The sequence below is a fragment of the Argopecten irradians genome, chromosome 16, assembly GCF_041381155.1.
Source record: "Argopecten irradians isolate NY chromosome 16, Ai_NY, whole genome shotgun sequence".
In the NCBI taxonomy this organism is placed as follows: Eukaryota; Metazoa; Mollusca; class Bivalvia; order Pectinida; family Pectinidae; genus Argopecten; species Argopecten irradians.
Genome location: NC_091149.1, coordinates 10,997,532 through 11,022,229, shown reverse-complemented (window position 1 = coordinate 11,022,229; position 24,698 = coordinate 10,997,532). Strand labels below are relative to the sequence as shown.

The following is a 24,698-nucleotide window of genomic DNA, read 5'->3' as shown; positions in this document are numbered from 1 at the left end:
CAAATAAAAACTTGTTGCTGGCTAAAACATTGATAACTCCTACAAATAGTGGTTCTGTGACACTTTCAGTACTGAATTTAACATCCCGACCAATCAAACTTATGGAGAACACTTTCGTAGGGAGTGTGGAATCAATAGACAATGTCATAGGAGTAGGGAAGGATAAAGTAGAGACCAGTACATTGCTCCCACCCCATTTAGAAGATATCCTAGCCCGGGTGTCAGATAAGCTGTCTTTCGAGGAAAAGGGGGAGGTTGAGACGTTGCTTAGAGAATATAAAGACATTTTTGCAGGTCCAGGTGACAAATTAGGACAGACTAAGGTAGCAAAGCATTGTATAGATACTGGTGACTCTAGACCAATAAAACTCCCTCCCAGAAGGTTGTCCCCTACCCAGAAAGAGGTTGTAGAGGTAGAGTTAAACAAAATGCTAGAGAATGATATCATAGAGCCTAGTACTAGTCCTTGGGCTGCTCCAGTAGTGTTAGTGAAAAAGAAAGATGGCACAGTTAGGTTTTGCATAGACTATCGCAGACTCAACACTATCACTGAAAAGGATGCCTACCCCCTACCCTTAATAGAGGATGCTCTCGATACACTGTATGGGGCCAAATGGTTTAGCACGTTAGACTTAGCTAGCGGTTATTGGCAATGTAGTATGGAGGAGTCAGATAAGCATAAAACAGCATTTGCGACCCACAAGGGTTTGTATCAGTTTAGGGTGATGCCGTTTGGGCTATGTAATGCCCCTGCGACATTTTCTCGAATGATGCAATTAGTGCTGGGTGGGCTTCAATGGACCAAATGCCTGTGCTATCTTGACGACGTTATTGTCTTTGGGGAATCGTTCCATGCTGCATTAACAAATCTAAGGGAGGTGTTTGACTGTTTAAGGGACGCAGGGCTCTCGCTCAAATCTAAGAAATGTTCTCTATTTCAAACTAGTGTCGACTATTTAGGCCATGTGGTGTCTGAAGCTGGCGTAAGCTGCAACCCTGAAAAAGTCAAAGCTGTAGCAGAATGGCCGCAGCCCACCAATATTTCAGAGGTTCGAAGCTTCCTAGGTCTAGCTGGGTACTACCGCCGCTTTATCCCTGAATTCTCTACAGTTGTATCCCCTTTGACTGCATTAACAAGTAAATCTAAGAAATTTCAGTGGGACAGTGCATGCGATCAGGCTTTTACACACTTAAAAGATTTGTTGACTACGGCACCTGTACTCGCTTACCCCAATAACAAGGGTGATTTCATCTTAGATACAGATGCTAGCAACACAGGGTTGGGAGCGGTGTTATCACAAGTACAGGATGGTGAAGAGGCTGTGATTGCCTATGCCAGTAAAACACTGAATCGTGCGCAAAGGAACTACTGTACCACACATAAAGAGTTGTTGGCTGTTGTTACATTCTTAAAGCACTTTAAACACTTTCTGCTGGGTAGAAAATTTTTAATTAGGACTGATCATGCAGCACTAATTTGGTTAAAACAGTTCAAAGAACCAGAGGGAATGTTAGCTAGATGGCTCAGTGTAGTTGACATGTATGACTGTGAAATTAAACATAGGCCAGGGAATCAGCATCAGAATGCTGATAGTTTGTCAAGGAAACCGTCCAGGCCTTGTAAAAGGGATGGGTGCCCCGATTGTTCAGACATCAAAACTAAACGCGAAGGTGGGATCGGGGTCCAGCAGCTTCATGAAGATGGCGCTCCATCTGCTGAAGTAAACATCCTGGGTGAAGGAAAGGGTCAGGAGATAGAAAGTAATTGGTTAGAAACTTGGGGCCCAGAACAGATTAAACAGTGGCAAGATGAGGACAGTTACATAAGGCAGGTTAAGAATCTTAAGGCTCACCTAACATTTCCACCAAGTAGGAGAGAAATGCGTTCTTACCCTTATGATGTCAGAGTGTATTGTCAGCTTTGGGACAGACTAGTCGTACAGGAAGGGGTTTTGTATGTAACTGATACCAGTGTAACCCAACAGGAAATTCATAGAATAGTAGCTCCAGAAAAGATTAGAAGAGAGATATTACTACACTTACATGATTCAAAAACATCTGGCCATCTAGGGCGTGATAGAACTACAGAGCTAGTCAGGAAAAGATTTCATTGGCCTGGTCTCACAGAGGATGTAAGAAGGTGGTGTAGAACCTGTATCCAATGTGCTAGGCGCAAACCTGGTCCTGGGTTAGGGCGGTCCCCATTAAACTCTACCATAGAACAGGTGTCACAACCTTTAGACAGGGTAGCGGTCGACATACTGGGAGGGCTGCAGGAAACTGACAACGGAAACTTGTACATCATTGTGGTCAGTGACTACTTTACGAAATGGGCAGAAGCCTATGCTGTGCGAGACCACACCGCTCTAACAGTGGCGGATAAATTATGTACAGAGTTTTTCAGTAGGTTTGGCATACCAAAACAAATACATTCTGACCAAGGTAGAGAATTCGAGAGTGAATTATTTCGTTTAGTGTGTAAGATGTTGGGCTCAGAAAAAACTCGTACAACTCCTTACCATCCGCAGTCTGATGGTCTTGTAGAAAGACTAAACAGAACTCTACTGCAGATGTTGTCTATGTATACCAATGATCATTATAATGATTGGGACGATCACCTTCCTTACATATTAACAGCCTACAGGTCAACTACTCATGTCAGTACAGGGTGTAGCCCAAACCTCCTTATGTTAGGAAGGGAGATAAATCTGCCATTAGATATAATGGTGGGGCTACCGACAGGAGGGACGGAAGTCTGCTGCCCTAATATGTATGTGGACTGGCTCCAAGGGGCTATGAGGGAGGCTTTTCATGTGGCTAGGGAGAAATTAGGGATTTCAGCTGCCCGGCAGAAAAATTACTTTGATAGAGGGTTAAGGGCCAGAAAATATTGTTACATGAACGAATAACAGAAAGGAGAAACCAGCAGCTAAATTCAAAACACAATTTAATTATATATACAATATTATACAGAGATGGTTTACAATATCTAAAGTAATTGGTGGTGGTACAAGAGTAGTACGATGATTTGAAGTGTTACTTATCTGTATGCGAATATCCTGATATAATCCTTGATCCTTCCAGGTTTCAAATTCACAATAATCACAAATCCACAAGGAAATTGAATGTCCACCGGTGATTTGTAAAGTTCCAGGCAATATGAATAAATCCACACAAAGTGTTGTAATAATCCACAGATAAAGTCACAATAGCTCTCCCAATAGAATCTTATATGGCGCTGTACAATTCTTGATATGTCTTATTACAGGTCTCATTACAGTTCTGATTAGCTTTGGACAGCTGGAGTATATATAGCTTAACCCTAATTCAAGAATATTGGAGAACCTTCTACTTCTAGAAATATCTAACTAAAAGCAGTAAACAAATAAACACACATAACTTTCTGGAAATAGATCATTCTAGATCTCTACTTAAAATCAACATGTTTACAAACATATTTGTTTATACATGATTATATTCTAGAAAGTTCTATAACCTAAATCAATGATATGACCTTCATAGGATGTATTGATAAAAAAAGCTATAGGAGTTATCTCCCTTATCTCATAACTACATGTATTTAGTGTCATACATAACACACCCCTCCTTAAAGAAAAGAAAGTTTTCTTGAAAAGGAAACTTTCTTGACATATCAAGTAATATTTAAATCCTTGATAAAGCATCAGCTAGAATATTGTCTTTCCCTTTGATATGTTTGATGTCAAGATTGTACTCTTGCAAAGTCAAACTCCACCTGAGAATTCTTTGATTTTTGTTTTTCATTTTCCCAATGAATGTCAAAGGGTTGTGGTCGGTGAAGACCAACACAGGCACAACTGTAGTGCATAGATACACATCAAATTGGTTTAAGGCCAAAATCAATGCTAAACATTCTTTCTCAATGGTGGAATAATTTCTCTGGTGTTTGTCAAACTTTTTCGAGAAATAACAAATTGGATGGTCAATTTGTTCAGTACCTTCTTGCATCAAAACAGCACCAACACCTACATCGCTGGCGTCAACAAACAGTTTAAACTGTTTATTAAAATCTGGAGCAGTCAGAACTGGTGAGTTTGATAGTATGGCTTTCAATTTCTCAAAGGCAGACTTACATTCGTCTGACCAGACAAATTTGACATTTTTCTTTAACAAAGCAGTAAGTGGAGCTGCTATAACAGAGAAATTTTGACAAAATTTTCTGTAGTATCCAGCCATACCAAGAAACCTCATCAGCTCTCTCTTGCCTCCAGGAGCTGGAAAATCTATAATTGATTCTACTTTGGCCTGAACAGGTTTAAACCTGCCCCTGTCCTACAACATGGCCTAAAAATTCAACAGTTGCATGACAAAATTCACATTTCAATAAGTTTACAGTCAATTTCATGGTAGTGAGTCTTTCGAAGAATTCACGAATCCCGCGTAGATGGTCTTCCCACGTGTCGTGGTAGTTGATGACGTCATCAATGTATCCATCACAGCCTTCCAGGTCTGATATCACGCTGTTAAGAAGACGTTGAAATGTTGCCGGGGCATTCTTCATACCAAATGGCATAACTTTGTACTGGTACAAACCTTGCGAGGTTACAAATGCCGACACTTCTTTAGCTCTTTCTGTTAATGGCACCTGCCAATATCCTTTCAACAGGTCAAACTTGCTTACGTACTTGGCTTTGCCAACTTTGTCAATACATGAGTCAATCCTTGGAATTGGATAAGAGTCTGTTTTACTGACAGAGTTTACTTTTCTGAAGTCAGTACAGAACCGGTATGTCTTGTCTGGCTTTGGCACCAGAACACATGGAGAGCTCCATTCACTTTTGCTTGGTTCAATAATATCATTGTCCAACATGTATTGAATTTCTTTCTTTAAGTGTTCTTCTTTCAAAGGATTGACACGGTAAGGATGTTGCTTGACAGGTGGCGCATCGCCTACATCCACGTCGTGATAGATAACATCTGTTTTGCCTGGTGTATCCGGAAACAAATGTTTATACTCAAGTATCAAATCTTTAAGTTCATTGCGTTTCTTTTTCCGATAGATGACATAGTTTCTTGTCCAAGTTCGCGAGCACATCTGAATTCCGTAACTTAACACCACACGTCTAAACCTACATCTTGTACACCACCATCTAAGTCTAATTTACAAATATCAGCTGTACTTTCACTTTGTGATGGTACAGAGGCCAAAGTAGCAATAGGTTGAGAGGTCTTGCTCTCTTCTCTATCTACATATTTCTTAAGCATATTAACATGACATAATTGAGTTTTCTTGCGCCTCCCTGGAGTTTGTACAATGTAGTTAACATCATACCTTTTTCGATCGATAACAATCGATCACCTACCCGCAAGTGAACTTACTCTGTAATATGCAAAGACGAAATACTTCTTCCAGTTTATATGGATCATTTTAAATATCATTATGTATGTAGTTCAGTCTACGAATACAAAACATCGTTTTGCTATCACCAACAAAATTGCCAAGTCTTTTTTCTCTGTTAAACGCTTTGAACTCAATAGTTGGCCAATGTTCATCAGAACAATATTATTTATATATTACTAAGTTGTTGACCATTACTTCCAAAATTGATGTTCGCACATCCACATGTTTGTTAACAATACATAGTCTGTTAAGATATCTTAATACATTTAACAAAAAAAAACAAAAAGGAAATAACATAAATAAAACTCCCTCATCAATACCAGCGGGAAATGGTAGTAGGTGATTTACTTACAAAACAGGCTCCGTTACGTCTCGTATACACACAAACTTCTTTTGTGGAGACTTTCCGCCATCTTTTCTTACAATCTTCATGAGACAATACAACTGTTGACGCCATCTGAAGTTGATTGGTGGGCTGCAACTCTAGATCAACAAAGAATGATTTGTCCTTCGTAACCTGAGTAATGCGGGGTAATACTGATGATCTATTTTAAAATGTACATATTAGCGTTTCAGAGTTTGTTCGTACTAGGTAAACATTCACTTTTTTGGTATTTTGTCTTGGAAGTATAAGTAATAAGCTTTATTTTGATACTTTGTTTGTAAAGTACTTCAATATCTTAATCTGCTATTAATGAAAATTAATAGAATAGTACATGGGTGTGCTATGTGGACAGGGATATCTCATCCCGAGTTTGTCAACCAGAGGATTGCCGGGGGTGACATTCAAAATCTTTGACGAGGGTTGAGATATACTTGTCCACTGAACAGATCCAAGTATCATTATTTTTCTCCAAGACTTAGAAGAAACAAATATGAAAGGACTATATGAACTTTTGGACCTTTTTGGTTTCGAAATTCAATAAATTTAAGTTATCCATACTTAGATAACATCATTTTAGAATGAAATAATAAAATCTTAACTATTGTTAAAGTATACTTTTGGGACATTCTGGACATTGTTTTTTGCAATATGAATTCCAATTTCCCGCCATTTATGTTAATTTGATTCATGGAAAGTATGAGCGCATGCATGTGCCATCATAATATTTTGGGCAAATGTGTGCAATGGTGATCAACACATTCTGCGAAAAGTTTCATGATGGCATATACATGTGATCATATTTATTTTCAATGAAAACCAGTGCAAAATCACACATTTTGTCATAATTTTAGAGTAAAAAGGCAGAACCCCCATTTTGAAGACGTCATCACGTAAAACTATGATGTCATACACAAGTTTGGTGCAGGTACTTTTTCATCATATGTATTCATGTGTCATATAAAATAAATTCTGGTTGCTACATTGAATTTTGAACCAAATATGCCTAATAGTGCTTTGTTTATCTCGCCATTATCACAGGAGCGTCGTTATGCATCAAAATTGATGACGTCATCAACCATGCACGTCGCGCTTACGCCACATTAATTGATATCAAAATAATTGTGTATGAGCTACCTAACAACCCAACCTCCACCCGCCGCCTCCTCCCTATGTAAGATAGAGTGATCTTTTCCATATCAACCATGGATATGTGAGGTGAAGTATGAGAGAAAGATATATATATTATAACAAAAATAAAATCTTACAGGAGTGTTCGTTTTTATGTAAGATATAACTGCACTGTCAGCAGATCCCAAACACGTTGAAAGCTTCCTAGCAAAAAAACTTCACACATGGAAATTACACCTATACAGTTTTCCGTATTTGCATATTACGGAGTTATCTGCCCTTGCGTGTAGATACTGATTTTGACGTCATGTGTGTGCGAGCGAAAATTCATTATTATCGGAGAAAACGATGTAAATTGCGCTCACAAAATAATGACGTACCAATCAATACCTATCCACAAGGGAGATAACACTGTAATATAAAAAGGACGGAATATTTGATAGCGATAAATATTTCCTTACCTCCATGTTTTTTAATCTGGCCCCATCCGGTAATATTACAGGACTGACCACTAAAATCAGAGTCGTCTTCCCGAATAGCAATAGCTTTAGCCAGTGCCTTGCCTATGATGGGTTCATTGAATTTTAAGATGGCAATATCATTACGCGTCGGGCGGCTGTCGTACTCAGGATGCTGTAAAAGTGAAATACGTTGACACAAGTCAATTCATCATAATTTAAGGAAAACCAATGTATCAAAGGAATTCATGCAAAAAATTATTTTGAGCGGGTATTTGTCGTTTTAAAGGGACAATTCAGTCTAAGAGAATATTAACATTTGCACATATAACGGAAATAAACCAGTTCTACTGAAATTAGATAAGTTGGTTATACTGTGATATGCCAAAAAAGTCCATGGTCGTGAAATGTGTGTGCAGTGTTCAAAATCCATCGGTGTTCGCCATTACACTTTGTGGTCGGACGTCTTGTATGCAAAACCCTGGCCCATGCTCGTGGAGTTACGCAACTTTTGCCCACAACTACTAAATTACGTTTACAGTAGAGTGTTTACCTCAATAGGTGCATGCTCCTGTCTAAAAACCAATTTCATCAACTCCTCAATGGTTATGTAATGCTTTTGTTTAACTTTTGTGACTTTGGCTCGGGTGGGGTACAGCGCACATATTGTACATGCTTAATCTTATTGCTATATCATTTGGAATTTCAACGCTATCAATTAAAACACTTACCAATGAAACAAATTTTGTCAATTATTTTTGTGAGAAAATAAGATAGTTTTCATAAGGAATGTATGCCATTTTTTGCCTCATGGTTATATAACAGAATTAAAAACACTTAAGTGTCCCTATCAAATTTTAAGTATTGCAATTTTCTAAATGTTTCTTTTTAGCATTTGCATGTTATTGATTTTCATTACAACATGACATTACAAACATAAAAGACAATATACAATTGATTATTTCATAGTTGAATATCTTGCATAATACGTCGTGTTATTCCACTCTCGGGCAATTCCATAAATGTGTTGGGTGTTGGATAAATGTATTAATATTCAATAACACCTTCCGGTCTTTTGATTGGTCGAAATTTTGAATTCTGACCCGAACAACATTTTTCTCATTGTTACGTCACAAGTGGTTAACGTCATCAAACATTGATTGACGCCACCACTTACTAACGCACGTTATTCAATTTGTCTGCAATCCTGGGAGAATTATAGGACCATAAATCCCCCAAGAAGGCAGTCACCCGAATCCCAAACTATCTATGTATTAAGGACCTATAACTGCTAGGGTCATACAGAGATAGCCTCCGACTACAAACGAGTCGTACAACATAATTAGCCAACCAATGAAATAAATCACCCAACCTCACGTGACACTAATTCTGTATTTGCATATTACAGAGTTATCTGCCCTTTGCGATAATGTATTGATTAGGACGTCATATGTTTGCGAATGCAACGTCATACTTTTTGAGAAAACTACGTGAATTGCGCTCACAAAATATTTACGTAACGATCGATAACTACCCGCAAGAGAGATAACTCTGTAATATGCAAAGACGAAATACTTACGGTAATTATACTAGACACTTTGAAGGTTTTTCCACCACCGCCGTGATAAAAGCTCGATCCAACTTTGAGGTCGTGGACGCTGAAGTAAATAAGTAAGTTACAAATAATTAAAATTATAATGTAATTAAAGTTTAAGACCCTGCTTAAATCAGTGATATTTGGTATACCTTTATGTAATTTTTTAGATGTACTTGAACATGATTTAGTTGCCTAAACGTGTGTACGCATCAGGCATTACTACTGACTCGAAGATTGTTGTGTTGTTGGGTATGTGACAGGAGCGAGACGGGCCCAGTTTGCATATAGCGACAAACTTAATCCGGCTCCCTACTTATGTGTGTTTCAACCCAGGTTTCTTGGGTTTACGCTTGACTTTTATCGGTGAATGAAAACTCTATACAAAGAACATATTTAACGATGTACTACAAAAGACACACATGTATATGGCCCAACAACAACGAGACTATCACACATTTATTTACAAAATATCCCCCGTCAACCCCTCCAAATCCAATCTTAAACTCTACCATACATATTTCAGGAACTCAGTACAGAACTTAATCCCGACAAATCATACACGCACGATCGACAAAAAAAAAAAAAAAAAAAAAAAGACGGAACACAACACAGGCGCTCATACAATGACATAATATACACGACAGCTACACGTGGACAAGACACACGCGCACTCTTACAACTGACACAGGACCATGGTACCGTATATTCAAACTATTTACAAGCCCTGCTACAGGAAAATTTTGGCAAAATATGCAAAACATTGTACATTTCAGATTAGTAAGGGTTCGGTTCATGTTTCAGTCACCATATAACCACGCCATTATGTTTTACTCAAGAATTAACCTATTACATTGCCAAGCGTTTACGTACAATTTACCGACTGCTCCATTGAGTTTATCATCTCATAAAATAAGGAAAGTAAGAGAATAATCCTTATATTTGCAATATTTTCTTTTTCTTTGAACAATGAAATCAACCAGAACGACAGACACAATCATTTATATGTGTGTTATTTGTCGTAAAAATTATACGTTTACATGTTTATCCATGCTCAACAGCCATTCAGAAAAATCGCGCCGTTCGGACTGCAGTTTAAACCCGCTCTTTTCTCCATGACATCACAAAAAATTAGTTCCTTTATTTCAGTTATTTTATTCAGGTCAGATTGCAATACCACTTTTTAAAAAATTAAACTTCTTTACAACGTTATTCCCCATATATGCTATATGTGCATTTTATAATCTAGAGCCGCCATTTTTATGACAGTATCAAAAAGATTCATTGTGTATGTTTTGTAAAGTCGAATCCGTTCAAACCAGCGCTCCTGGTTCATGCTATGGACAATAGTAAACATAATAGCATAAATAATTTGCTTGCTTTGCCCCAAAAACTACGGCTGAACATTTTTCTTAAAATTAGTATTCGTTTCATGTTCAGTGTTCCTAGAAGTATATAATAGGAAAAGTTTTGATGATTGAAATACATTCCAATATATCACATTCGCCTCATGCAATGTACAAAAGCTAAAATCCATAGCAAGGCTTTGTTAGTTTAACATCCTATTAACAGCTAGGGTCATTTAAGGACATGCCAAGTTTATTGGTGGAGGAAAGCCGGAGTACTCGAAGAAAATCAACCGACCGTAAAAATGATGTGGCCTTATGTTTTTGTATAGTCAAAACAAATAAACACAACGACATGGTTATCTGGTACCAGAAATATTAACTGAACCCTTTGGAATTATTACATAACTAAAGAGTAGTCCTACTCATGTCAACTACATTACAAACCCATATAGCGTATTTGTCGATATGTTAAACATGGTTTCGCGGAAATATTACATATTTGCTTCCGAAATAAATTTGGTTTACAGTTCTTCTTGTAGTTGGTATAAATATGGTGAAGACATTTTATCTATGATTTGTTTGAAATACTTACAGATTTGGTTTGATACAATGGGCTGCAGTTAGAGCTGTTTTTGATGAAATGACGACTGCGCCGCAAAAAGATATAGGCGTCCGTAATGACGCTTGCCAAGGGAAATCTTTAATGTTTGCAGCTTTACCATTTATGATTCTCTTTATTAACTAGAACGACAAGAATGGGACCGAAACGTGAATAGTTTATAGACTATCATTATAAGGAGACATGAGACGGATATAATAAAATTTCCGACAGAGCTTAAACGATTCTTATCATTTGAGGAATAATTGGTGTTTTAACCATGTTTATATATATATAATTCAATTTTGGCTGTAAAAAGCATTTTCATTGGCTTAAAAATCTACTTTATCAGCCCATTAAGGAAAAAATGGCGTCGCCGTTTGTAATGCCGCTTCTGATTGGCTGATAAAATGACTTGATGATTTCATAGAAAAAAGAGTTCCAAAATGAATTTTGAATTTTTAATAGATTTAGTTGATGGGAGTATAAAGATTAATTTGAATATATTTTTCATGCTATGGAGATATAACCCAAAAATATGAGTGTACTCTCATAATATACTGTTACGCAATTTAAAAATGGCATTATCATGACAGATACTATATAGTTTCCCCGTGAAATGTATCGTGAATATACTGACGGTTCATATATAAAAACCGATGAAAACGCAACACTGTTATAATATGCAAAATTTAATGGTAACAAAAATTTTACAGAAAAAAATCTTTATTTCATTACAAAGGTATACATTTCGAGAGTCGTTTCCTTCCAGTGAAATAGTCAAAGATTGTCCGTGAATGGGTACGAGACAAACGTTTCAACGCTACCCCCAAATTCATTTTCACACTTTCAATATCTGATGTGGCCACCATTTGCCTTCACACAAGCACGACAACTACGTGGCATGGACCAATCCAGACGCTGAATTCTAACTGGCTGAATGTTCCTCCACTCCTCCTGAAGGGCAATTTCAAGTTCACGTCCATTTTGCGATTGTGGCTGACGTCGTTTCACAGCTTGGTTGTTTGGGAGGCAGTTTGGAAGCGGTCACGGAGATGGGTGACCCGGATACAACGTTCCTTTCGATCCGACGTCACTCGTTGCCTCCCAGGGCGCGGTCTATCATTCAGAGAACCCGTTTGAACGTACCGCTGCAATTTCGCTAGCCAAGGGTACAGAGTCCGATTTTCTTCCTACTACCCTTGACATATCGCACTTCAGAACAGGTGTTTTTGCTTTCAAATTCTGATAGGATGCAGTTAGGTTCAGGCGACCAATGAAAACGCAGCTTTGATATGTCAACAAAACTGAACTGAAGCGATAGCATAGTGACCTACAATTGTATAATGAGGCATCAGGCATGTCATGCATGTCAACATCAACTCCTAGCGAAGTTATATTACTATCTATTTAATCAATTAGATGTTTTATAACAGCTAAATGAACGTCTTGGAGACGTTGCTCTCCAAACAGATTGGAAAGTACGTGTGTGGTTTATGTTTCACAAATTAAATAATTAAAAGATATACTGCGATCTTGTTACAAAATTGGACATTGCAGAACTTCTGCATGAAACAAAAACTGGTGTCCGAGCTTACTAATAAACAAATGACTCACACACATGTTCATCTTTGGTATTTGAATCTGCCGCAAACAACACGCGTGTTTCATAGGGCGCTGCCATTTATTCAACCATACAACAATGATACGAGCTTTTTATTTTGTTGCGCAGTGCGGGACCTCCCGTTCTGAATTGAGGTATGCCAAGGGTAGTAGAAAGAGAATCGGACTAATACCCTTGGCTAGCGAAGTTGGTACCGCTGATGAAGTCTCACAATAGTAGAGGGCGAACATGCCATTCTACGCGCAATTTCACGCCGCGGATGTCCGCCTGCCAACATACCTCTAACTTCGTGACGCTGGGTATCCGTAAGTCGTGGCATCTTTTTTCAAACTAAACAGCGTTTTCAAAATCTGAATGTGGAAAACAGTCTTCCTATCCACAAGGACTGTACACGCGTAATGGGTAGACCACGCGCGCATTGATACCGAGTGCACGTGCAGATAGGTACTTTTTCAACAATCGACCGCTTCACGGACCGAGAGCAAGTTCAGTCATGCGAATCATTATTGTATACATAGGTAAGGTGCTCAAAGTTTTACATTATTAATTTGTTTGATATGAACAAAAACTTTAATTGAAAAATATTCAATTAAAAAGTATTGCGTTTTCATCGGCGCTCAGTATATAATGCATATGTAAATAATTAGATCTTACCGTCTTCTTCTTCATCAGCAAAGACGTCCGATAGTCCTCACAAACTGTGGAAAATATTAAATCATTCATTAGGTGGTGACAAAAAATAAAATCTGTTGTTTATATCAATAGAAAATTTGTGTGCAAATAAATTTCTGATACAACAACATCTTGACATTGTAGTGGAAGTTTGATTTTTTATCTTTTAGGTCTATCCGATGTCTCTCTAACGGAGTAGAAAATGGATAATTTTTAATACTTTAATTTCATATGCTCCACTTATTTCTATTGGTTAGATGTTTGAGGTCTATTGGTTAGACGTTTGAGGTCATTTTTTATAGACCGAATGAATTGTACTACAAGTATTATGACTTCATACACGAAGAAGGTTTTCGCGAGGAATGCGGCACAGTCATTGGCCAAACTGAACTATTGGATAAGATATCAATGCGCCTCGAATCAATTTGTTTTATTTCAAACCTAATAAAAATACGCATATTTATGCATAATTAGTACCTTCATAAGTTATTCTCAATATATTTTGTGTTTATGAAGTCATTTACAAAAAACGAACGGACATTTTTTTCTTGACGCTTCACGTCTATGAAGGATGTCCTTCCGTTTTTGTCTTTATGACTTCATAAACCCAAAATATATTGAGAATAGTCCTAAACCATCACGAAGGTCTGTAGCCATGTTCATGATCTGCCATGGGGATATCGTAATCCTATTGTACTATGGGCTGACAAACACGAGACTTGCACATGCTTAAACGAAAGTTGGCTATCGTTCGGTTTCAAGCATTTTCATCGCGGCATCATTACAGGAATGCCATCTGGTGTCACAAATCCAGACGTCGTCGAAAAGGCACGCTTCGGTCATGTTGCATGTAATGGTGACATCATGGAATGGTCAAGTGCCTGTGACCTATCTAACACTAGAGTTCTTTCGTTTGATTAATTAACGTCCTATTAACAGCTATGGTCATGTAAGGACGGCCTCCCATGTATGCGGTGTGTTGCGTGTATGTTGTGCGAGGTGCAGGTTTTGAGAGACTGCGGTATATTCATGTTGTGTCTTCTTGTATAGTGGAACTGTTGCCCTTTTTATAGTGCTATATCACTGAAGCATGTTGCCGAAGACACCAAGCAACACAATCCACCCGGTCACATTATACTGACAACGGGCAAACCAGTCGTCCAACTCCCGTTGTGCTGAGCGCTAAGCAGGAGCAGAAACTACCACTTTTATAGACTTTGGTGTGTCTCGGCCAGGGGACAGAACCCAGAGCCTTCCTCACAGGGGCGAGCGCTCAACCAAAGGCCAAAAGTGAGGTGGTGTCAAGGGAGACTCTAGGAAGAACAAAGTAATTTAGGGAGAAAGAAAAGATAAGATCCTAAATTTAGTCGCCTTTTACGATCATGCAATAGGGTCAGCAGGTACAATTCTAACGGTCAAGTGCCTGTGACCTATCTAACACTAGAGTTCTTTCGTTGACCTAATACCTACTAAATTTCGCGGTTTCTGTTTCAAATCAAGTTGCCGAAGATTAACATTCAATAATTTAAAAATGGCTGGTAATTCCAATCAGTATCACCGTTTAGATGTCAGTTGGCGAAGATAAACTTTCGCAAATTTCGTTATATCGCAAAACTCGTGAAAGTGAATCGTAAAATAAGGCAACATATCCACTTACCCACGCAGGCAACCAAACAGAAAACCACAAGTATCCTCATCTCACCACCGTTTCTTCATTCACTATTCATAAATAAACAGAGGCGATGTTCTTGTATTTACGGCTACTGTTAACTAAGCGTCACACATTTTACAATCATTAAATTATAGCTGACACGAATAAACGTGTAAAGTCAATGTGTTATCTTTACAGTACATGTTTGATAGCTATAAAATCAATATATTTCCGTTCTAAATGACTTGTCATTAAAAGCCTAATTAATTTAATTATCTTATTGTTAGTTGATTGTAACATATGGAAAGTCGGCAATGAATGTAACGGAACTTGGAACCAGTCTTTTCCTTCAACATATAACAAAAAGGCTGGTAGCCAACCCATATGAACGTTTAAGGTTTAAAGTGCGATGACAAAATTTTGACAAAATCTAATGCAGTTAGTAATTAAATATTTGTCTCCTCTTTTTACATCGCGAATTTGCACTTTTTAACATTTTTGTTGGGAAATTACAGGGGCCGAAAAAAAATTATCATTCATACCTAGAGAGTGGGACAGTGAAATATGTACCATCGGAGGAGGTTCACGACGGTCTAACCCTCGGCAAGCCTCGGTTAAGACAGTCGTTAATCTCCTCCTTGGGTAGAGATTCCCCTGCCCTACCCTCAAGATAGGGGAAGATCCTATCAATCACCTTGTCTTGTTCATTTATCTGTCTCTGTTTCAGCTTGAAAACAGCAGAAGTTAAAACTGCAATACCCAGTCGTTTAGCTACGAGTATATCAAATTGTCGCTGCAATTATGTTGTGAAAAAATACTAATCGCATGCAACTGTTATTGTTGGCGTAATATTGGACTTTCAATGACACAAAATTTAAGAGAAAATCAATTAATTGAATTGGCAATGATTCGATACATTATGTGAATTGTCAGTAAACTTCACATTTCTTCATATTATCCACTCGATCATAAAATCATCTGTTTGTCTGTGTATTCGTTTGACTGTGTTGAATCGGTATGTCATCGGGCGTTACTTTCGCTTTTGCACAAGAGATAGATATTAAAGATCCAGTACACTTAACTTTTCAGTTGTTTTTTTTTTTTTTTTTGTGTTTTTTTTTTTTTTTTTTTTTTTAGTCACAAGCATTAACCAGAAAATTACCACGTTCTCTCTGCATAAAATGTTAGATTAAGCCAGGTAACGTGTTACGTGAGGTTTCCATAATTAATAAATTTTCAAAAAAAAGTCTCGAGTTCCGGAAAATATCACGTGACCCGATAGCACAGGGAAACAGAAACAAATAAATTATATGCCGTAGAAAATGTGAAGGCCTATATGTTCGAAATGCTTCGGTAACTGTCGGTTTTGCAACTGCAACAGTTTCAAGATGGCAGGTATGTTGACAAGACGGTTTTTGACTGTTCTTTATTATAGTTTTATCTACACATAAAAATGTCATAGTACATTCTATATTTATTCTAGGCCATTTGTACAATGTCCGATCATTTTATATGTTTGTAATTACCAAACAAAACCCTGGAAAGTTACATATTTATTGGGCCTTTAATATATATTAACATCCCTGAACTCAGTTGGATATATTCAAGGCTGTCTTTTATGTAGGGTGAAATAATCGCAGGTGTTGTCGTCATGCCTACCATGATAAAACAATACATGTGTGTTAATTCTCTTCCTGTGTTCGTTATATGAAAAACCCTCTATTTTGTGGGGGCGTGCGCAAACATTCATTGTCAACTTGATAGAAATGTGTGCTGCATTTGTCAAACTTATTTCTGATGATCTATGTGTAAATACTATTTTTCTAGGTTTGTTTGTTTGATTCATTAACGTCCTATTAACAGCTATGGTCATGTAAGGACGGCCTCCCATGTTTGAGGTGTGATGCGTGTATGTTGTGTGAGGTACGTGTTTTGGGAGACTGTGGTATGTTCGTGTTGTGTCTTCTTGTATAGTGGAACTGTTGCCCTTTTTATAGTGCTATATCACTGATGCATGCCGCCGAAGACACCAAGCAACACACACCACCCGGTCACATTATACTGACAACAGGCGAACCAGTCGTTCCACTCCCTGTATGCTGAGCGCCAAGCAGGAGCAGAAACTACCACTTTTATAGACTTTGGTGTGTCTCGGCCAGGGGACAAAACCCAGAGCCTTCCTTACAGGGGCGAAAGCTCAACTCAAGGCCAAAAGTGAGACGGTGCCAAGGGAGGCATTATGAAAGAAAAAACAGTTAGGAAGAAAAGAAAAAATAATGATCCTAAGTTTAGTCGCCTTTTACGATCATGCAATAGGGCAGCTGGTACAAATCTAACGTCCTACCTGCAGGGCCAATTTTTCTAGGATTGACTCATAAATTCAAAAGCATAGAAAGCATAGAGATCAAATACATTTACCTGAAAACACAACTTGACAGAAATGGTTCGTTACATTGGTCAAACTTATTTCTAATGCTCTATGCGTAAATACTATTTTGCTAGGATTAACTCATAATTTCTATATTTGGAAAGCTTAAAGATCAAGTGTATTTATACGGAAACATATTGGCGTATATCCAAAAAAACACCAATATAATCATATTCCTCGAACAATCAAACGATAATTTTATGCCTCGAACAATAAAAAAAACTAATTCGCATGTTCAAGCAATTTCAAACAATTTCGATGTGATGCGTATTTTTAACTTCAATCAGCGTTCTGAAAGACAAAGGCATGCTTCGTTTGGTGTAATGTTATGGTTCAATGGTTTCTATGATCCTAGGTGTTTGGGTTGGTTGATGGAATTGGTTTGGTGTGAGTGTTTTTGGTTACAATTTCTACTCGAGACTTTATCCCACCCCAGGGGCTGAAGGATTCATTTGGATTAACGTCCTGTTTTAAACACCTAAGATCGTTTAAGGATAACTTCTCCCGTATGCAATAGGTTGCAGTTGTGAATTTCTTTATATTTTGGAGGCCACGGTATATTGGTTTGGTGTGTGTGAATGTCTGTATGTTCTGGAAGGTTGCGGTATATTTGTGGTGTGTGTATGAATATCTGTATATTTTGGGAGACTGTGGTATATTGGTGGTGTGTATGTGAATGTCTGTATATTTTGGGAGACTGTGGTATATTGGTGGTGTGTATGTGAATGTCTGTATGTTTTGGGAGGCTGCGGTATATTTGTGGTGTTTGTATGAATGTCAGTATGTTTTGGAGGCTGCGGTATATTGGTGGTCTGTGTTTTGAGAGGCTGCGGTATATTGGTGGTCTGTGTTTTGAGAGGCTGCGGTATACTGGTGGTGTGTGTGTAAATGTATGTATGTTTTGGGATAGTGTGGTAAATTGGTGTTGTGTGTGTGTGTGTGAATGTATGTATTGCGGTTCCCACATTTGGCGAATATGGGGATCACAATAAACCCTGGTAGAGATTGGAACCAAACTTCAAAAAAGGTAACAACTAGTTTAAGCGTGATAAAATTTAGTTGAATCTCAAAAATGAAAATATTTCGTGATATTGAAGGCTTACATATACAATAGAACACAGGATTTCGATTTCGAAATGTTGGATAAATCGTAAGTATACAAAATGGCTTGATTGATTACAATTAAAACCGTGACTAATGTTTATTTTGTTGATAACATGTCATCAATGTTTGTACTTTTATTCGAAAATGCATACTATAAACTAAATACCATTATCAATATTTATATAAGGGTAAATAACATGAAGGTGGCATAAATGTTTATATTTTTACTGTAAAATGCATACTATGAACTACTTATAAATATCATTATCGATATTTATATAATGGGAAATGACATAAAGATGGCATCAATGTTTTTAATTTAGTATGAAATTCATATTACGAACTAAATAATATGATTAATATTTATATAATTGGAAATTACATAAAGGTGCTCGTGTGATACTACACGTGATGACGGGAATAGAAAATGTGGTTATGAAACAATATATCAAACCTGATGGGAATTCTAGTAATAAAACCGGAGACGGTCCCCGATCCACGTTAATTTGTTTTAAGTTGATCAGATCTAAATAAACATATCTTTGGTATGATATTAAATGGGAGGACAAAATATTCCCCATATTAGTTTCTGTCACGTGCACGTGTAAGGAGAACCCATTCACACGTGATTGACGCTGTATAGAATTTGGAATTGTGGTAACCAATATGTTGCAATCCATTTAACAATGATTCCTAAATACCTATCATACAACATTTCACTGAAATTAAAAGTGTAGCAGTATTACTAATACTGTTTACGCGCAAAAAAGCCATTGTGCTGAATCGTTATCCATCTAATTGCTGAAATTAGAAAAAAATATGAACTTCGAAAAGTGTTAGCGGATAAGCTAACATCTTAATTTTAGCAAGGCATGTTTTTGTCTTCTTAGTCAAATATGTATTCGTAATATTTAAAACTATAAACAAGTAAACGAATCTAACCAAACATTCAGTTTAGACATCTGTTAGTAACACGTGACATTCGCCATTATCAATTTCCTTATCTGACCACTGGGCAGTTAACATCCACATGCCCTATATATAAGACAAATGTAAAACCATACCATTGTCTCTCGCACGCATCAAAACTTGTCATTAGGTCTTCAGATAACTTCACATTGTGCCAGTGTGCCAGTGTATTCATCGTCGCTTACCCACCAACGGAGCGCAGTGGAGTTTAGACACTGGGTTTTCGAGGGTGCAGTTTATTACGTAATCAATATACTTTATCTTTATCTATTACACTTTTCAACGAACAAAGATGTCCTTTTGTAGATCATTTCAGTCAACACTATTTTCATTATGTTTCTTATTTACTACTGTGCGAAGTAGTGTAGTTCCGCGTCTTCTCGGATCTTTCCATATTAACCAACCTGGATACATAGCTGTCATTCCGTCAGGAAACGGCACAGGTCATGACCTTATTATTTCGTGTTTTAATGGCGTCCCTTTAACGACTGACCATGTGTATCGTGTCACGGACGTGCGTCCACATCTCAGCAGTCTCTCAAACGTCAGACCAGACTTGGTATCAACAAAAATTACATGGCCTAACGAAGCCAGCGCTGTACCAGGTACTATACAAGCTTTAATGTTTCAGTTTGTTTTGTTTGTTTGTTTGTTTGATTAAATTTACCACCTATTAACAACCAGGGTCATGTAAGAACGGCCTGCCGTGTATGCGGTGTGTAGAGTATATCAAAGTGCGCGCTGGGTGTTTTGTGAAACTGCAGTCCATTCGTGTTGTTTCTTCTTGCATAGTGGAACTTTTGCCATTTCTTTTTAGATTTCCTTACGTTTAGCTTGCTTCTTTAATGCTTTAGATCATCCAGGGACTACTCCCTGCTATTCGTGTGAAAATTGTGCTCTGATTTTCTTATAAGTGAAACCCTTATTTATGTCAAATTACAATTTTAATGGAGAACACTGTCAAAAACGTCCAACAGCTCTCATGACCAGGTCACAACATCGATGTATATTACAACAAATATTGGTGATTCTTTCAGAAGACCTCACACTCAATATCATCAGCAATTTCCGTGTTAACATATCTATTAATTATATGATTATCACTGTGGAACCAGCTCTTTGCACTTACCTTTTCAATGTTAGAGATAAACTAAAATCACATGTGTAAGATGTAATTTTGCCAAAGCCAAACTTCACTCCCATCATGATCCTATCGTTAAATCCTGTTTCAGACGATGTGTTTGGTAGTTCAATGGTGGTAGTTGCCGGTGGATTTCTGGTGCCATTTAAAACAAAAGGAACGATAACTCTATTTAACACCACCGGGACAAGTATAGTGGGACCATACGAGATCACTGGAGGCAATGAGGATCACGAGTGGTTTTATCATCGGGTTAGGTGGCTGGATATGAACGGAGACGGCGTAAAAGATGCCGTTACCTGCCGCGGCAAGAAATCCATATTTGGTATGTCTATATTGATTAGACTACATTTGTATTAAGTATTCTTGACATAAGTATTCGTCACTGTTGTTTTTTCGCTATATATTCTAGGTTTTTTTTTATTTTTTTTATTTGAATTTTTCTCATCTATAGATTGATAGATTTTCACCAAATTTGGCATACTTATAGAGAATTATCTACATTTTCAGCTCATAATATTTTCAAAATATTCCGATGCTTCATTTTCAAAATATCATTATTTTGGTGAACCGTTTAATTTTTATGACGTCATTTCCTTCTTTGTTCTTACCAACATGGCAACGAAAAATTTTTCTACAAGTATGCCAAATTTGGTAAAAATCCAATATATGAGATAAGGAAAATTCATAGAAAAAAGGGAAAAAGTACATGACATATATAGGGAAAAATCAACATTGAAGAAATCTTATTGGCGCGACACTGAAAATATGAAAGAGGGATATTCTTCCCGAAGGTCACAAAGTGGGTTAAAACCCGAGGCATTCTCGGCAGTTTAAATATTATTCTTTGGAAAAAGAAAATAAACTGCTGATGGCAAATCCTGAAGATATGGTGGTACGTGCGTTGTCGTTTCTAACGCAAATCCCCACATGATGTTTTGAGCTAGTGTATTATTATTGAAAAAAACAACTTAAGTCGTATTCTGGACGACGACTCTTTAAGTAAGCTTTTACTTTTCAAAACCATTTTGTAAAAAATTGCGAGTAATGCTTTTCTTAAACAAGCATGTGTTTTCTTTAGGCGGATCAAGTGGTGAACTGGTGTGGTACGAACATCCAACAGTATATCGTGACAACCTCTTATACCCCTGGACAGCTCATATCCTCGGCGATGACTCCGATACATTCTTTGATATTACGTCACTTCCGTCGTCTGATGGCATGCTTCCCTGCATTATTACAACAGGATATTTTTCAAACAAGCTCAAGATCTACTGGACGACAGACCCAAATGGTTCCTGGAATGATTTAAGCACGGTAAGAATAATAATTTTAACCTCATAATATGATTTAATATTAAGTTTGAGTTTTGATTAATGATTCTGCGACGAATCGTTCTTAAACAGATTTTCAAATTATAAGTATCTTACCATAATTTATTTTGTTGTGTAATGCCAGTTAACAATGTTATTTTAACAATGATATTCTGTAGTGTTCTATTAAAGTGAATAGTCGGACAGAAAAAAACAGCAGTTTAAATGCGTTTATTGGAATTCCAAATGTCCTAACATATCAAAACGGCGGTCAAGTTCTGCTTGTGTTGTTCAGTTTTGACCATTTAAATATTAATAATAGAAAGGCCCAGTAAGCACATTTCTAAAATTAAATTCGCCTACCTTTGAAAGCGAGGCTGTGTGAAAATGTAATCATGGACGTAACCAGCCGGGATGACGTTTTAAAATCCTTATGATATAAATCAATTTCTTCGCATATATATGATTTTGACGATTTTTTGAGATTTTATTTTTCTATTTCCTGAGAATTTTTTACGGCCTTAGACTTCCTTTGCCCGACTATTCTCTTAAATGAATATCCAGATTACTGAGAATAATATTCCGTGTTCTTTGACAGGTACATTCTCGGATCATTGAGAGTGATATCGGACACGTATTTGACGTACAGGTATCGGATTTGAATGGTGATGGCAAGCTGGATCTACTAGTCACTGCTAACGGTGTTTCACAGACTGGTCTCTATATCTACGAGATTCCTACTGATTTCAGGTAAGTTACTTAAAGCTGACAATGCAAGTTAAAAAGTATACAATTGAGATATAAGTACACTTGTATTTCAAGAATCGTTTATGAGACGTCCCCATGTCGTGTCGGGGTCAGCCTTTTTCTTTAAATGTTCCCTCTCTACCAGTATTCCAACGCACTCACCGACCCCTATATAGTTGTTACACCATGAACAGCGATCGTTCGACTGATTGCGCGTGTGTGTGGTTCACGCGCTTGATATAGGTATATCGGCAGGTGTCGTATCCAAGCAGATTAAACAAAAATGGCGAATATACTTCCTTAAAAACACATAGGGTTGTTGCAGAAATTAATTTTGAAAAAGTACTTTATTATTATTATTTTAATCTCAAATGCATACTTTTTAACTTACATTTTCAGGTTTAATCTAATTCTGTGAATATAGAATGCTGTATATGTACTAATTGTAGCGGTGTTCTAGTTTTAGCGCCTTTTGTGCTGATTTTTAACGCAACTTGAAGTACAACGCTAAAATTGATTTTGTGTTAAGGCTTAAAAAGAAATTATTTTATTATATTATTATGTAGGAAATAAATTTGTGTAAGAAGTATCAAATAAAGTTTATTTTTGTCATTACATTCACATTCAAGTACATCTTAAAATTGAGTTTGTGTTGAAGCTTGAGAGGATCTTATTTTATATCATAATAAAGGAATTAGATTTGTGTAAGAAGTATAAAATGTGATATTGTGATGAAATTGTTAACTTGATTACAGGACCGGTAATTTTATACGACATGTACTGAAATCAGATTTCCATACTCACAATATACTACCGGGAGGTGGCGCTCCTGGCTCAGCTCAGATAATCAAAAGCTCCAGTACTTCTACTGGGTAAGTAGTGTTCTTGTCACAACACTCGGTACTTATACTCTGATTATGTTTGTGAATATGTAGAATTCAGCAGGACAGCGATAAACTTTACCAAAAATTCGGGTCAATCATACTTTAATATACTTCACCGAATCTTTCATTATTATTTGCTTGTTAGTGTTTTACGGCCCAACGACCTTGGCTGTCGATGCACCGTAAAACACAAACTAACAAAAACATAATAACAGAGAGATTGTGGACCTTCAGCTCCCACTCCTACTTGGGTAGTAATTTTGAAATAGATCCATATTCTTCATTGGAAAATCATGAAATAATCATTTTACGTATTCATTATCAAATTGATATTTTGAACCCATGTTTGACATTCCTGTATTCCATTGTTGCCTGCGGATATTCATAATTAGTCAGCCAACCATATACCTGGGAAAAAGTTTAACCCTGAGCTCAGGGGCCATATCAGGGTATGTTTTCATTTAGTTGGTAGTTCCCAATAAGGACAGCCTCCCCTATGCAATGAGTTATTTGTTTCAAATGCTAGTAACACATTAATTTCTCAAAGTAAATCCTGTCAGAGTAAAATAGCTGAGTTAATTTGCGACCCGTATTTGCGTTCTATTATTACTGCAAAATTACTGCCTATCTTCTCATTGTGCATAACAAAAAAAGAACAAGAAAAGGACCAAAACTTTGGTCGCAGATTCACTCAGCAATTTTACTTTGACAGGATAATTTACTTTAAAAAACAATGTTTTTCAGTGTACTTCAGCTCTCTGAATTAAATTTTCTAGTAAACTGTACAAAAGTAACTGCTGTTGATTGTTACGACTCTACAATAGTTATATGAGTATGTTTATTATTTCACAGGAAGCCGATGATTCTGTTATCTGGTGATGATGACAGTCGAGCCTATCTGTTTTCTCCTGCTAGTACATCCGTCTCCGACTGGACCTACCAGATGAACATTTTCCTTGACCTACACAGCGGGACCGTTGGAGGTATTGCATACAGCGACGTGGACGCGGACGGATTCCCAGAATTGTTTGTACCAGCCTACAGCAAAAATTTAGTATATATTTATACATTAAAGCAATAAACTCATTTTACTTATCATCAATGATATATTTGTCTGTTTTATTAGCAAAACAGTACTTAAGTGTCGTCCTATCGAAAGTTTGTTGAAGTAAAAGACAATGAGTAGGGTACGAAGCATGTTGACGGCTTAAGTTTTTCTTCAAGCTGAAGATGGACAAAAGTTCGCTCTCTCTCTCTCTAAATTCAATGGCCC

At 37.2% G+C, this 24,698-nt stretch overlaps 1 protein-coding gene and 1 long non-coding RNA gene across 4 annotated transcripts in view; one reads left to right on the top strand and one right to left on the bottom strand.

Moving 5' to 3' along the window:
• LOC138310233 (uncharacterized) overlaps window positions 1–7,516 on the bottom strand; it is a 40,311-nt gene extending 32,795 nt beyond the window's left edge. The window contains exons 1-2 of the long non-coding RNA XR_011206376.1: window positions 7,355–7,516; window positions 5,733–5,863 (exon numbers count right to left, since the gene is read on the bottom strand). This is a non-coding gene — a long non-coding RNA (uncharacterized lncRNA). The remainder of the gene's footprint in view (window positions 1–5,732; window positions 5,864–7,354) is intronic.
• Window positions 7,517–15,937: 8,421 nt separating this feature from the next.
• LOC138311044 (uncharacterized) lies at window positions 15,938–24,543 on the top strand. 3 transcript variants are annotated; one of them, XM_069252470.1, is made up of 6 exons: window positions 15,938–16,234; window positions 20,573–20,806; window positions 21,563–21,798; window positions 22,393–22,544; window positions 23,297–23,413; window positions 24,278–24,540. In XM_069252470.1, exons 1-6 carry the CDS (start codon window positions 16,228–16,230, stop codon window positions 24,504–24,506), a joined length of 975 nt encoding a protein of 324 aa, XP_069108571.1. In that variant the 5' UTR covers window positions 15,938–16,227; the 3' UTR covers window positions 24,507–24,540. The 3 variants fall into 3 exon arrangements, with proteins under 3 accessions (XP_069108571.1, XP_069108569.1, XP_069108572.1); XM_069252468.1 differs by lacking the exon at window positions 15,938–16,234 and adding an exon at window positions 19,340–19,945 and having other exon boundaries at window positions 24,278–24,543; XM_069252471.1 differs by lacking the exon at window positions 15,938–16,234 and adding an exon at window positions 19,348–19,583.
• Window positions 24,544–24,698: the final 155 nt, after the last annotated feature.

Coding starts and splice junctions, on each gene's coding strand:
- LOC138311044 (XM_069252468.1), top strand. CDS start 19,633: ATGTCCTTTTGTAGATCATTTCAGTCAACACTATTTTCATTATGTTTC. Junction 21,799..22,392: donor CCTGGAATGATTTAAGCACG/GTAAGAATAATA, acceptor GTTCTTTGACAG/GTACATTCTCGGATCATTGA. Junction 23,414..24,277: donor AGCTCCAGTACTTCTACTGG/GTAAGTAGTGTT, acceptor ATTATTTCACAG/GAAGCCGATGATTCTGTTAT.